The sequence below is a fragment of the Ursus americanus genome, chromosome 29 (assembly GCF_024610735.1).
Source record: "Ursus americanus isolate L20-20 chromosome 29, mUrsAme1.1.p, whole genome shotgun sequence".
NCBI lineage: Eukaryota > Metazoa > Chordata > Mammalia > Carnivora > Ursidae > Ursus > Ursus americanus.
The window spans coordinates 2902934-2916083 of NC_142155.1; the positions used below are offsets into that span (position 1 = coordinate 2902934).

At 35.6% G+C, this 13150-nt stretch overlaps 1 protein-coding gene across 8 annotated transcripts in view; it reads left to right on the top strand.

Moving 5' to 3' along the window:
* The window catches only part of IBTK (inhibitor of Bruton tyrosine kinase), a 95186-nt gene that overhangs the window by 14125 nt on the left and 67911 nt on the right, over positions 1 to 13150 (top strand). For all 8 annotated transcript variants that reach the window (XM_087856922.1, XM_045804293.2, XM_045804258.2 and 5 more), the window contains exons 3-8: positions 164 to 260; positions 1431 to 1555; positions 6682 to 6792; positions 8574 to 8744; positions 12004 to 12121; positions 12206 to 12386. In XM_087856922.1, coding sequence (XP_087713048.1) covers positions 164 to 260; positions 1431 to 1555; positions 6682 to 6792; positions 8574 to 8744; positions 12004 to 12121; positions 12206 to 12386 — 803 coding nt within the window. The remainder of the gene's footprint in view (positions 1 to 163; positions 261 to 1430; positions 1556 to 6681; positions 6793 to 8573; positions 8745 to 12003; positions 12122 to 12205; positions 12387 to 13150) is intronic.

Consider the following 13150-nt stretch of genomic DNA (forward strand, 5'->3'; position numbering starts at 1 on the left):
AATGTTACTTATTTTATTTCTTCAGGTTTTCTGGTTCTTATTTTAAGAATTAGATATTTGATTTTTTTAGTTCTCTTGTGTGTGTGAAAAAAATGTCGGTGGGCATAGAAGATAACATATATATATATATATTTTTCCTTCTTCTTCTTTTTTTTTTTTTTAGCATGGTGTTAGTCTGTATATTCAAGACAAAGAAGGCTTGTCAGCTTTGGATCTTGTAATGAAGGATAGACCAACTCATGTAGTATTCAAAACTACTGGTAAGAAAATTCCACAAATATATTCCATTAAGGTACAGCTTAGAAAATTTTAATGAAACTTTGTTCTTATTAAAATACCTGAGAAAATTTGTTTGTGTGTGGATATCTGCAAAGAACTTTTACCTTGGTGTATGCTATATGCTAGCTGATAATTTTGAGTTTTTATTCAGAACACTGATTTATTTTGCATTTTCAGTTTCAATCTATACTATGTCTGTAAGAGTAAAAATACACCCTAAGTGGGAAGACAGAATTGTAACTACTGTAAAGTAATTAATGTGCATCCAGAAAGTAACATCAGTACTTGAGGTAGAGGGGAAAAGGAAGTGATTCTTCTACCCTCACATCCTTCTGATTTTACCTATTTCTCTAATTTGTTTGCCTTTGAACTTCGGAAATGGAAATTGGTGGAAAAGGAGAAGAGTTTTAAATGAGGCTACTCTATAATTCGTACTTAAGTAGTGAGCAAGCTAAGTAAGGACACATTTCTTCATTTTTATTTCTACCTTGGATGCTATATTGCAAGTTACAGTTATAATTCCATTCAAGAAATTTATATGCCTTCCAAAATAAAATGAAGACTTAGATCATAAACTTATCTGTAATTAAGTTTTATCCCACTTTAAAATATTTATTACCCTGAACATGAGTGTGATTTTTGTTTCTATCAAGAGCAAATTATTGAAGTTAATGTTTCTGTAGGAACAGTAACTAATATCAGATTTGCTTCATCTAGAACCCTTATATGTATGTATATAGTATATAAATAATATTACTATATATATTACATATCTATTAGTAACATTCTATATTTAAATAACTAATTATTATTTTCATGGAAACTAAGTGGATACGGCAGGTGGTATTTTACTCATTTGGCAGTTAAACTAGCCGCTAATGAAACAAGGAACAAGTGTTAGATTCCTAACACTGAGATAGCCTTGTGCTGATTTGGATTTTCAGGTTTCTATTCCTAAAATTAGATTGTGTGTTAATAGTTTCATAATGTAAAAGATAATGTTGGCAACCTCTTTCTAAATATGCTGGTAAAATTAGTTCCTGTAGAGAGTCTATGTTTGAGGTAAATTGATTAGTAGATTATATGTATAATTGAACGCAACTGATACTTGTTTTAAAACATAAAAGTGTAAAAATTACTTTACATTTTAGATCCTACGGATGTCTACACTTGGGGAGATAATACAAATTTCACCCTGGGTCATGGAAGCCAGAATAGCAAACATCATCCAGAGTTGGTGGATCTGTTCTCCAGGAGTGGGGTTTATATCAAGCAGGTATTTTGAAGTACAGTCTGAGTACTTTCAGAGAGTAAAAAGAACTTTTGTGTTTGATAGTTTATCTTTTCATTTGGACTATGTTAACTTTGTTGAAGGGATAATAACATTTTAATGAAGAAATCAACAGAACTGCACGAAATCTACTTTAGATTTTGTGTTAGCTTTAATCATATTTAGATTGTGTTAAATACCATAGAACTATGAGATGTTTGTGAGAGCAGTGTTAGAAATTAGAAGGCACTATAGAGATACTACTTTTAAAGGTAGAGCTTCTATTGATTTTCTGGTATTTGTTTTCATTTCACAAAAATTAGAGTTCTTATTTGTTGTTGAAACTCAGTGTTACTTGTTTTAGGTGAGCGAACCTGAGTTCTTAAATATAAGTAGTTATAAAATTTTAGTTGATATAATTGGAAGTGTTGGTCTTTGGTCTTTGTCCGTTATGTAGGATGATGTCTTCCACTTCCATAGATTTTGCTACTGTTGACATACTCATCTTTTTCCATAACGCAGTGTGTGTGTGTGTTCATCTGAGCTTAACTAGGTCCTTAGAATCCTTAAAATGCTCTTCCACCCATTAGCAGCCACTAACGGTAGATCACAGTTGGGGTGCTTATTTACAAAAGATACCTGTTTTCCTTTTCTGAGTTAATACATGATGTAGTCACCTTTCATGAGCTGAGCTTTTTCAGGAGCAAGGATTTTTAAACAAGAGTGAAAGGAATAACTGATAGCATTAGGAAACCAGAGACTGATCATACCTTCTGGTCCTAAGGTATACATGCTGTAAAGGAAATGAGCATACACATCCTTGGTTAGGATGAAATAGTACACTTAAGGAGAAAGTGACACTTAAGGCAACGAAGTGAGTATTTTGTGAAGAGATTAAAGATATAAGGAATTTTATTTACCACAGACTGAGGGTTGAAGCAAGCACTATGGATAGGTTAAGAAGGAAAAAGTGTAAATTACAGTCGGAAAAGAGAGGCAGGTTTTATGGGAATATTTACTGAGCACCACTTATTTAGAGAGCCCCATTAGTCACTGAAATGGGCTGATTCTATACTGCCATGGTGCAGAGATTATTAATCTCAGCATAATATATTCCAGAGAATTAAGATGAAAAGGCATAATCACTTATCTCCTTAAAAAATTCAGAGGTTTTAAGGTTGGAACACTTAAACTCTGGTATTGGTTGTTGAATATAAGTGAGAAATTATAGAATGGCATTCTAATATTGAATATAAAATTGAACAAAATGTATTATTTCTGGCTTTAAAAAATGATTTTTCCTTTACAAATTCTATGTTTGTATTACAAATATGAATATAATTTGGGGTGTTATTTTTAGGTATTTGTGGTGTAGTTAAATGAAATAGTGACTTTTTGTATTACTTATGATAAGTATATGTATTCACAGTACTTACCAAGTATTTAAAGGGTATGTATAAGTAGAGCTTGCAATTCAGCTTCTAATTTTCTTATTGTCCATAAAAGCTTGACTTTTTGGGAAATAATTATAAGATTTCTTTATTTAGTAATCATTTTTTATATCCAAAGTTAGAAATATTTATAGATGATGTAAGAAATGTGAATGGGTGTGCTTTTTAAAAGTAAGAAAAAAGGATTTTTAAATAGTATTAAGGTAAAATTAATATACTGAGTATTAGATGCTTTAAAAAATAGCAAAATGTGGTGTAGAGGTTAAGTATGTACATACATGCAAACAGGCATATTTCGTTTGATTGCACTTCACTTTATCGGGCTTCATAGACACTGGATTTTTTACAGATTGAAGGTTTATGTCAGTTCTGCATTGAGTAAGTCTTTCATTGCCATTTTTCCAAAAGCATTTCCTTACTTTGTATCTCTGTGTCACATTTTGGTAATTCTTTCGATATTTCAAGCTTTTTCATTAGTATTGTACAGTTGACCCTTGAAGGAAATGGGGGTGGGGCACTTGCCCCCCCCCCCCCCCCGGCGCAATCAAAAATCTGTGCATAACTTCTTACTCTCCAAAAACAGCTAATACTGACTGGAGGTCTTAATGAGAACATAGTCAATTAGCACATACTTATATGCATTATACACTGTATTCTTAGAATAAGGTAAGCTAGAGAAGAGAAAACGTTATTGAGAAAGTCATAAGGAAAAGAGAATACATTTAAAGTACTGTACTGTATATACTGGAAAAAATCTGCATATAAGTGGATGTGCACTGAAGTTCAAACACGTGTTGTTCAGGAGTTAACTGTATTTCTTCTGGTAATCTGTGATCAGTGATCTTTGATATTACTATTGTAATTGTTTTTGGGTACCACAAACTGCATCCATATAAGATGGTAAGTGTGTGTGTTCTCACTGCTCCACTGGCCATTGTTCCCTTATCTCTCTACCTCTTCTTGGGCCTCCTTAATTCCTTCAGAAACAAATTATTGAAATTAGGCCCCTTAAGAACTCTGCAATGGCTTCTAAGTGTTTAAGTGAAAGGAAGAGTTGAATGTCTTCTCATTTTAAATCAAAAGCTAGAAGTGATTAAGCTCAGTGAGGAAGGCAGACATAGGCCAAACACGAGGCTTTTTGAACCAAAGAGTTAGTCACTTTGTGAATTCAAAGGAAAAGTTCTTGAAGGAAATGAAAAGTGAACACACACATGGTAAGAAAGCGGAACAGCCTTGTTACTGGTATGGAGAAAGTATTAGTGGACTGGATAGAAGACCAAACCAGCCATCACATTCCCTTCAGCCAGAACCTAATCCAGAGCAAGGCCCTAACTCTCTTCAATTCTATGAAGGCTGAGAGAGGTGAGGAAGTGGCAGAAGAAAAGTCTGAAGCTAGCAGAGGTTGGTTGGTTCGTGAAGTTGAAGGGAAGAAGCTATCTCTGGAACATCAGTGTGCAAGGTGAAGCAGCAGGTGCCGATGCAGAAGCTGCGGCAAGTTATCCCAAAGATCTAGCTAAGATCGCTAATGCAGGCGTCTCCGCTAAACGAGATTTTCAATGCAGACAAACAGCTTTCTATAGGGAGAAGTCAGTGGCTTCCAAGCTTCAGAGGACAGGCTGACTGTCTTGTTAGGGCCTCATGCAGTTGGTGACTTGAAGCTGAAGCCAGGGGTCATTCACTTAACCGTACTAAAGATCCTAGGGTTCTTAAGAATAATGCTAAATCTGCTCTGCCTGTGCTCTAAAACTGGAACAAAGCCTGGACGACAGCACATCTGTTTACTGCAGGGTTTACTGAATATACATTTAAGCCCACTGTTGAGACCTAGTGCTCAGAAAAGAGGATTCTTTCAAAGTCCTGCGCTCATTGGTAATGCACCTGTTCCCCACTGAGCTTTGACAGACATGGACAGTGAGATCCATGTTGTTTTCATGCCTGCTAGCACATTTGTTTTGTGGCCCATGGATCAAGGAGTCATTTTGACTTTCAAGTCTCATAATTTAAGAAGCCCCATTTCATATGGCTATAGTGCCATAGAGAGGATTCCTTTTATGGATCTGGGCAAAATAAGTTGAAAATCTTCTGGAAGGGATTCAGCATTCCAGATGCCATGAACATTTGTGATTCACGGAAAGAGGTCAAAATAGCCACATTAGCAGGAATTTGGAAGCAGTTGATTCCAACCCTCATGGATGACTTTGTTCAAGACTTCACTGGGGAAATGCAGTGTGGTGGAAATAGCAAGACAACTAGAATTACAAATAGCAATTACAACTAGAAGTGGAGGCTGAAGATGAGACTGAATTGCTACCATCTCATGATCAAACTGGAGGGGCTGAGGAGCTGCTTTTCATGGATGAGCAAAGGGAGTGGTGTCTTGAGCTGGACTCTACTCCTGGTGAAGATGCTGTGAAGCCTGTTCAAATGACAACAGAGGATTTAGAATATTTTATAAACTTAGTTGATAAAGCAGTGGCAGGGTTTGAGAGGATTGACTTCAATTTTTAAAGAAGTTCTTTTGTGGGTAAAATGCTATTAAATGGCATTGCATGCTACAGAGAAATCATTCATGAAAAGTTAAGTCAGTTGATTATTGTTGACTTGTTTTAAGAAATTGCCATAGCCATCCTCACTTCCAGCAACCACCACCCTGATCAGGCAGCAGCCATCAGCACTGAGGCAAGACCATCAACAAGCAAAAAGATTGTGGCTTGCTGAAAGATCACAGTATGGTTAGCACTTTCTAGCAGTGAAGTATTTTTAAAATTAAGGTATGTACATCATTTTTTTTTTTAAAGACACAGCGCTATTGCATACTTAACAGACTACAGTATAAACATAACTTTTATATGTTCTTGAAAACCAAAAATTAATTTGACTCACTTAACTGAGAAATTCCCCCTATTGTGATCTGGAACCAAACCCACAATATCTCTGAGATATGCCTGTATTTAAAACTGCTGTTGGTTTTCTGTTATTGCATTCTGATGAAGTTCAGTCATTTAAGTACCCTTATCTTTTGGTAGGAGTATGTGAACATACAATTGTGTGTGTCAAGAGCATATGGGGGTTGTTGGAAAGATGGCAGGTAGAAAAGGAAATGGGAAAGAGTAAAACTTAGAAATAAATATAAAATTATTTAAAGCCATGTAATGATATTAAAGATATATTAGACAAAATCAGAGATATTAAAAGGACATACTATCTAACTACCAATCCCTGTATAGGTGATGTTTTTAAAAAAGACGCTTAAGACATTTCCATTATTTTCTTTAATAACATATATCAGTATTCATTAATCTTTGTGTTTCATGTTGCACTGCCTAGTTCTTGTTGTTTGAGATTCTATAAAGTTGGGAAACATGTGGCTACTGCTTTTTGTAGTTGAACATTTGAAATTTGCATTTCCTTTCTTCGGTCTATTTTGTGGGTGACATAGGCTTAATTTCTTTTTTGTTCTTTTTCCCATTTGTCAGTGTTTGTAGACATGGTTTTAAAATAAAGCATATATATTTTTAATTTTTATTACAGAACATGTTTCAAAGTAGAGAGAACATATAATAAATCCCCATGTACCCATCATCTAGCTTAAAGAGTTAGCATTATTTTATAATTTTTTTTTTTTACAAAATAAAGGATACTTTATTCAGAGAAATTTAATGTTCTTTTGTTTTCTCTTAGGTGGTGCTTTGTAAATTTCACTCCGTGTTTCTGTCTCAGAAAGGGCAGGTTTATACCTGTGGTCATGGTCCCGGAGGACGTTTAGGCCATGGAGATGAACAGACATGCTTGGTAATTGAAATGTTACACGTTTTAGGTAACTTCAGTAAAATTTCCATAAAATGGAAACTTCAGTTAACTAAGAAACATTATTTTTAATCTACTGTAACCAGAGAATAATATAGTAATTGATAGTAGAGTTAAAAAATCAATTTGTTGTGTCACTTAGGTGGCTCAGTTAGTTAATTAAGCCTCTGACTCTTGATTTTAGCTCAGGTCCTGCTCTCCATGTCAGGGAATAGAGCCCTGATATGGGCTTACTGTCAGCAGGGAGTATGCTTCCTCTCCCCTTCTCCCCCTGCCCCTCCTCAACTTGTGCACACTCTCTCTCTTTCTCTCTCTCTGAAATAAATAAGTAAATCTTTAAAAGAAAATCAGTTTCTTGGTATATCATGTTCAAATTGAAGGATTTAGATATGCTGAATTCTAAAGCATCAAAGGAAAATTATATTTTGCATTTGGCAAATATTGAGACGGGAGAGCATATAAATAAGCTTTAAAATATTTCCATAGTTGAAATTTTAAAAGTCAGACTAATTGTTTGTTTTTTTTAAGATTTATTTATTTGAGAGAGAGAACACACACTCGTGCACAGGGAAGGGGAGTGCAGAGGGAGAGGGAGAAGAAGACTTCCTATGCAGGGAGCCCAACATGGCGAGATCCCAGGACCCCAAGATCATGACCTGAGCTGAAGGCAGACACTTAACTGACTGAGCCACCCAGGTGCCCCATAAGTCAGACTAATTGCAAAACCTGGTGTTTATTTTTTTTTTTAACTTCTCATGAAAGTATTTGTGGTCTAAAAGTTGAGCCAGGGGGGCGCTTGGATATCTCAGTAGGTTAAGCCTCCAAATCTTGGTTTCAGCTCAGGTCGTGATCTCATGGATTGTGAGATTTAGCCCTATATAGGGCTCTGCACTCAGCGAGAAGTCTGCTTTAGATTCTTTCCCTCTGTTCCTCCCCACTCTTGCATGTATGTGTGTGTGTGTGTGTGTGTGTGTGTGTGTGTGTGTGTGTTCTCTCTAAATAAATAACTTCTAAAAAAAATTAAAATAAAAGTTGAGCCTGTATTTTCATTGTATAATCACTAAATTGAGTCTTATGGTACTGAAACTTGGTGCTAATTAGAAGAAACCTAATAATTATTGCATTCAATAAAGTTGCCTCAGTAGGTTATTTTTAAGGTAAATTTTTTGGACGGGATTACTGGTATATTTATCTATTAAAGGGTGCTTTAAAAAGAAGAAAGAGCAATGACAACAGTTTCCATTTTTCATGGATTTATTATGTTCTAGGCGTCAGTGATGCTTTTCATACAGTATAATTACCTTGACTTAAGCCTCATAGCAACCCTGTGAGATTATAGACATTATTATCTTCATTTTATGCAATGTCAGAGACTGTTGTTTTTCATACTTACCAACTCATTTACTCCTCACACCTGTATTTTCCTGTATTTTTATTTTTTCAATACATCAGTGAATACTTCGGCTGAAGAGCTCCCTTTTTTTTTTATACCAACCAAATTTGCACTTGGTGTATAATAAAGGCTCAAAAATCATTTGTTGGATTGAATTATTTTACTGAAATGTCGTACTGGGGTTTTGTATTTTACTCATAAACCAATGTCCACATCCTGTTAAACTCACCTATCCCTTGGTAAATTGTAGAGTTACCTATGATAGATCAGCCATTTATTAGTCATGTCATTTTGGATATAGTATCACCAGATTCTACTTGTATTTTTGTATAAATGGTTAATATAGTATACTAAAGTTAACTTTATTTTGTAGATCCCTAGGCTTGTGGAAGGACTGAGTGGTCATAATTGTTCCCAAGTGGCAGCTGCTAAGGATCATACTGTTGTACTGACTGAAGATGGATGTGTTTATACATTTGGTCTGAATATTTTTCATCAATTAGGAATTATTCCTCCACCTGCAAGTTGTAATGTACCCAGACAGGTACGCTTCCTTTTTTAAAACAAGGTGACTATTTGCTATAAAACCTGTATGGACAAAAAGATGACACGTATTGATATGCAACTTATTTTACTTGTATTTAATGGTATATACTTTATTTTTCACAGGAGACATTAAGCATAGTACAAACTAGCATTTGTTTGGAGTAAGAGAGAAGGCACTTGGGAAATTAGGCCCTAAAGGGCTTTAGTTTCAACTTTTTAAGTATTTACAAGCAGAGGGGCGTCCACAGTTTTGGGGTTTGAAACAAATAATTTTGAGGCCCTCCTTTAGAAAAAAATGAAGTTTGTAAATACAAAATGGCCATGTAAGTGAGTTGCCCAGAAGACTAAGCTTATTGGCCTCATGGAAAATCTGCCTCTGCACCGAAAACATGTGGCAAGTTTATGTGAGGGGACATGGGTCCAAAAGCCACTGTTCTTTGTTCTAATTTCCCCCTCCCATTTGCATATCCAGTACCAGAAGGTACCCTTTACTCGACTTCACAGACCTAGTTCAAAGAACTAAGACTGGTGCTCTAAATTAATATGTTGATAGAACTATCACTCAATAACAAATGAGTTTTCAGCTCATAAAATTTTGTGTTTCAGAGGTGAAGTTTCTTTACTGGTTTAATCCTCTGAATTTAAAATTATTATTAGAGATACATTTTTTATTAATAAGCTTTTAAATCTAATGCTTTTCTGTTCTGAACTAATGAATCAGTTTCCATTCTGGACTAATGAATCAATAGGAATTACTGAGAAGTTGTTAGAGGCTCTGTCTCCAATCTGTGGCACCTTTCCGTTGGAAGATATTTAACCATTTTGTAGATTTCTTTACAAATGGTAGATTTCATTCCTGTTTTTTTCGGCTATCTTGGAGCTTTAGGTTGATATGGACATATTCAGTATTCTCAGTTACTTTTGGACCCCCAGGAGCCATTTGGTGATGTGCAGAGACATTTTTAATTGTAACAACTGGGGGTGGGAATGGGAGTGGTGCTACTGACATCAGTAGGTAGAGTTCAGGGATGCTGCTAACCCTATAGTTTGGTAGTACCCTACAACAAAGATTCATCTGGCTGAAAATGTCAGTAGTGCCACGGTTGGGAGACCCTGAATATGTCCAATATTTTTTCTTTTATTTTTTTTTCATTTTCTTTTATTTTTTTTTGATATAGTAAATGTACTCTTTAATCCCTGTCACTTGATTCATTCATTCCCCAGCCTACCTCCCCTGTGGTGACCACTAGTTTGTTTTCAGTAGTTAAGGGTCTCTTTCTTGATTCGTCTTTGTCTCTCTCTTTTTTTCCTTAGCTCATTTTTTTTTCCCTTAAATTCCACATATAAATGAGATCGTATGGTATTTGTCTTTCTCTGGCTATTTCCCTCAGGATTGTGCTCTCTAGCTCTATCCATGTTGCAAATTATAAGATTTCACTCTTTTATGGCTGAATGATATTCCATTGTGTGTACACACACACACACACACACACACACACACACACATACATCTTTATCCATTCATTTATCGATGGGCATTGGCTGTTTCCATAGTTTGGTTATTGTAAATAATGCTGCAATAAACACAGGGGTGCATGTATCCCTTTAAATTAGTGTTTTTATATTCTCTGGGTAAATACCTAGTAGTATGATTCCTAGATCATGGGGTAGTTCTGTTTTTAATTTTTTGAGGAGCCTCCATACTGTTTTCCACAATGGCTGCAATAGTTTCCATTCCCACCAGCAGTGGAGGAGGGTTCCCCGTTCTTCACATCTTTGCCAGCACTTGTTATTTGTGTTTTTTATTTTAGCCATTCTGACAGGTGTGAGGTGGTATCTTATTGTAGTTTTGATTTGTATTTCCATGATGATGAGCATCTTTTTATGTGTCTGTTGACCATCTGTATGTCGTCTTTGGAGAAATGTCTGTTCATTTTGTCTTCTGCCCATTTTTTAATTGGATTATTTATTTTTTGGATATTAAGTTGTATGAGTTCTTTATATTTTTGGGTACTACACTTTTATTGGATATATTATTTGCAAATATCTTCTCACATTCCGTAGGTTGCCTTTTAGTTTTGTTGATTATATCTTTCATTGTGTAGAAACTTTGTACTTTGCTGTAGTCTCAGCAGTTTATTTCTGCTTTTGTTTCCCTTGCCTCAGGAAACATATCTAGAAAAAAGTTGCTGTGGCCAGTGTCAGAGACCTTATGGCCTGTGTTCTCTTCAAGGATCTTTGTGGTTTCAGGTCTCACATTTAGGTCTTTAATCTGTTTTGAGTTCATTTTTGTATATGGTGAGAGAAAGTGGTCCAGTTTCATTCTTTTGCATGTTGCTGTCCAGTTTTCCCAGTACCATTCGTTGAAGAGACTTTTTCCCATTGTAAACATTCATTCCTCCTTTGTTGAAAATTAATTGACGATATAATTGTGGGTTTATTTCTGGATTTTCTGTCATATTCTATTGATCTATGTGTCTGTTTTTGTGCTAATACCATACTGTACTCATTACTACTGTTTTGTAATATAACTTGAAATCCGGAATTATGATACCTCCAGTTTTTGTTTTCTATTTTGATTGCTTTGGCTATTCCTGGGATGCAAGGTTGTCCAATACTCGTGCAAGAATCAGTGTGATATGTTACATCAATAGGAGTCATGTGGCTGAATATGTCAATAGTGCCACTGTTGAGAGACCCTGAAAATGTCAAATTTAAAAGTACTGTATTTTCTGATAGAATGAGAATGCCTGTTTTCCATATTGCTTGTTGACAGGTTGGCTGATTTGGTTTTTCTACGATGCCAATTTTTTATATGTTAAAACTGCTGACTAAAGTGGCTACATCAAAATATCTTGTGTTCTGAGAAGAGTTGGAATCTCAGTGTTAGTACTAAGATCTATTAGTGAATTCTGCTATTAGTACTTAAGGGGGGGCCGCCTGGGTGGCTCAGTCATTAAGCCTCTGCCTTCGGCTCAGATCATGATCCCAGGGTCCTGGGATTGAGCCCCGCATCGGGCTCCCTGCTCCACTGGGAGCCTGTCTCTTCCTCTCCCACTCCCCCTGCTTGTGTTCCCTCTCTTGCTGGCTGTCTCTCTGTCAAATAAATAAAACCTTTAAAAAGAAAAAAAGAATTTAAGGAGGCACTGGTAGTTAGTATGGCATGTATTTGCTACTCTGGTCTACTGGGTCTTTTAAAAATTGTACTAGTTCTTAATAATATAATAAACCGCTGTCTTACTTGTCTTTTTGAATAGATGCAGGCAAAATATCTGAAAGGAAGGACAGTCATTGGAGTAGCAGCAGGCAGGTTTCATACAGTGCTGTGGACTAGAGAAGCTGTTTACACTATGGGGCTAAATGGTGGACAACTGGGTAAGAAATCTTGGTGACAATATCTGAAAAATAAATTGAATTTTTAAAATGGATATTTTGTGATTTACTTGTGTAATTTTTTAGGTTATTTGCCAGATCCCAATGGAGAAAAGTATGTAACCGCTCCTCGTCAGGTCTCTGCCCTTCATCATAAGGATATCACTTTGTCTTTGGTTGCTGCAAGTGATGGGGCCACAGTCTGTGTTACGACAAGGGGAGATATTTATTTACTTGCAGACTATCAGTGCAAGAAGATGGCTTCCAGGTATGTGTATTTTTGTAAAGAAATATAACTTTAATAATAATTCAGTTGTTCCAGCAAAACTCTTATCAGCTTTATGCTATGCTCTGGAGTGTCAGAGGAAGAAAACTGGACAGAGAAAATGTAAAACTGAAAGGGAAAGTCAAGAGTTTTTGCCTTTGATGAGTTTAGTCTTTGACATGCATCCACGGAACATATATAGAAGTTCTCTATAAATTGTAAAACAGTATTTCTGAATTACATTTAACATATGGTTAAATGTGACCTCTAAATTTCCTTCTTTTTTTATGCTTCAGGTGCATAGAACTAGATTAATCATAATTCTGGGTTTGTGATACAATCATCGTTGGTTCTTGTGTAGCCTTTTTTTGTTATGCACCTATTTATTTTGAAAAAAGTTATATATCATGGATTCTCAGTCCCTGTGTTTATAACTAACTATTTTTTATCTTTATATTTGTGTAGCCTTTTGTTACCTGAAAGTAAGTTATGGTACTATGCAGTAAATTAGCAGTTGGTTGGCACATCAAAAAAGCTAGGTAATGCAGGGACTCATAAAGCTAAGGTTCAGGTATGGATGGGTCCGCCAGTTGGAGTTCCCTAGCTTTTGTGCATAAACCATACCCATAATGTGTCATCTGTGATTTCATTTTGAACAGTTTAAGGAGCAAGCTCTTAAAAACAATTGTGAGGTAAATTAATATGGTAAGAGTCCTTTACTTTTCATATATTTCAATCTTATATAATTGATCCATTTCTGATTTGAC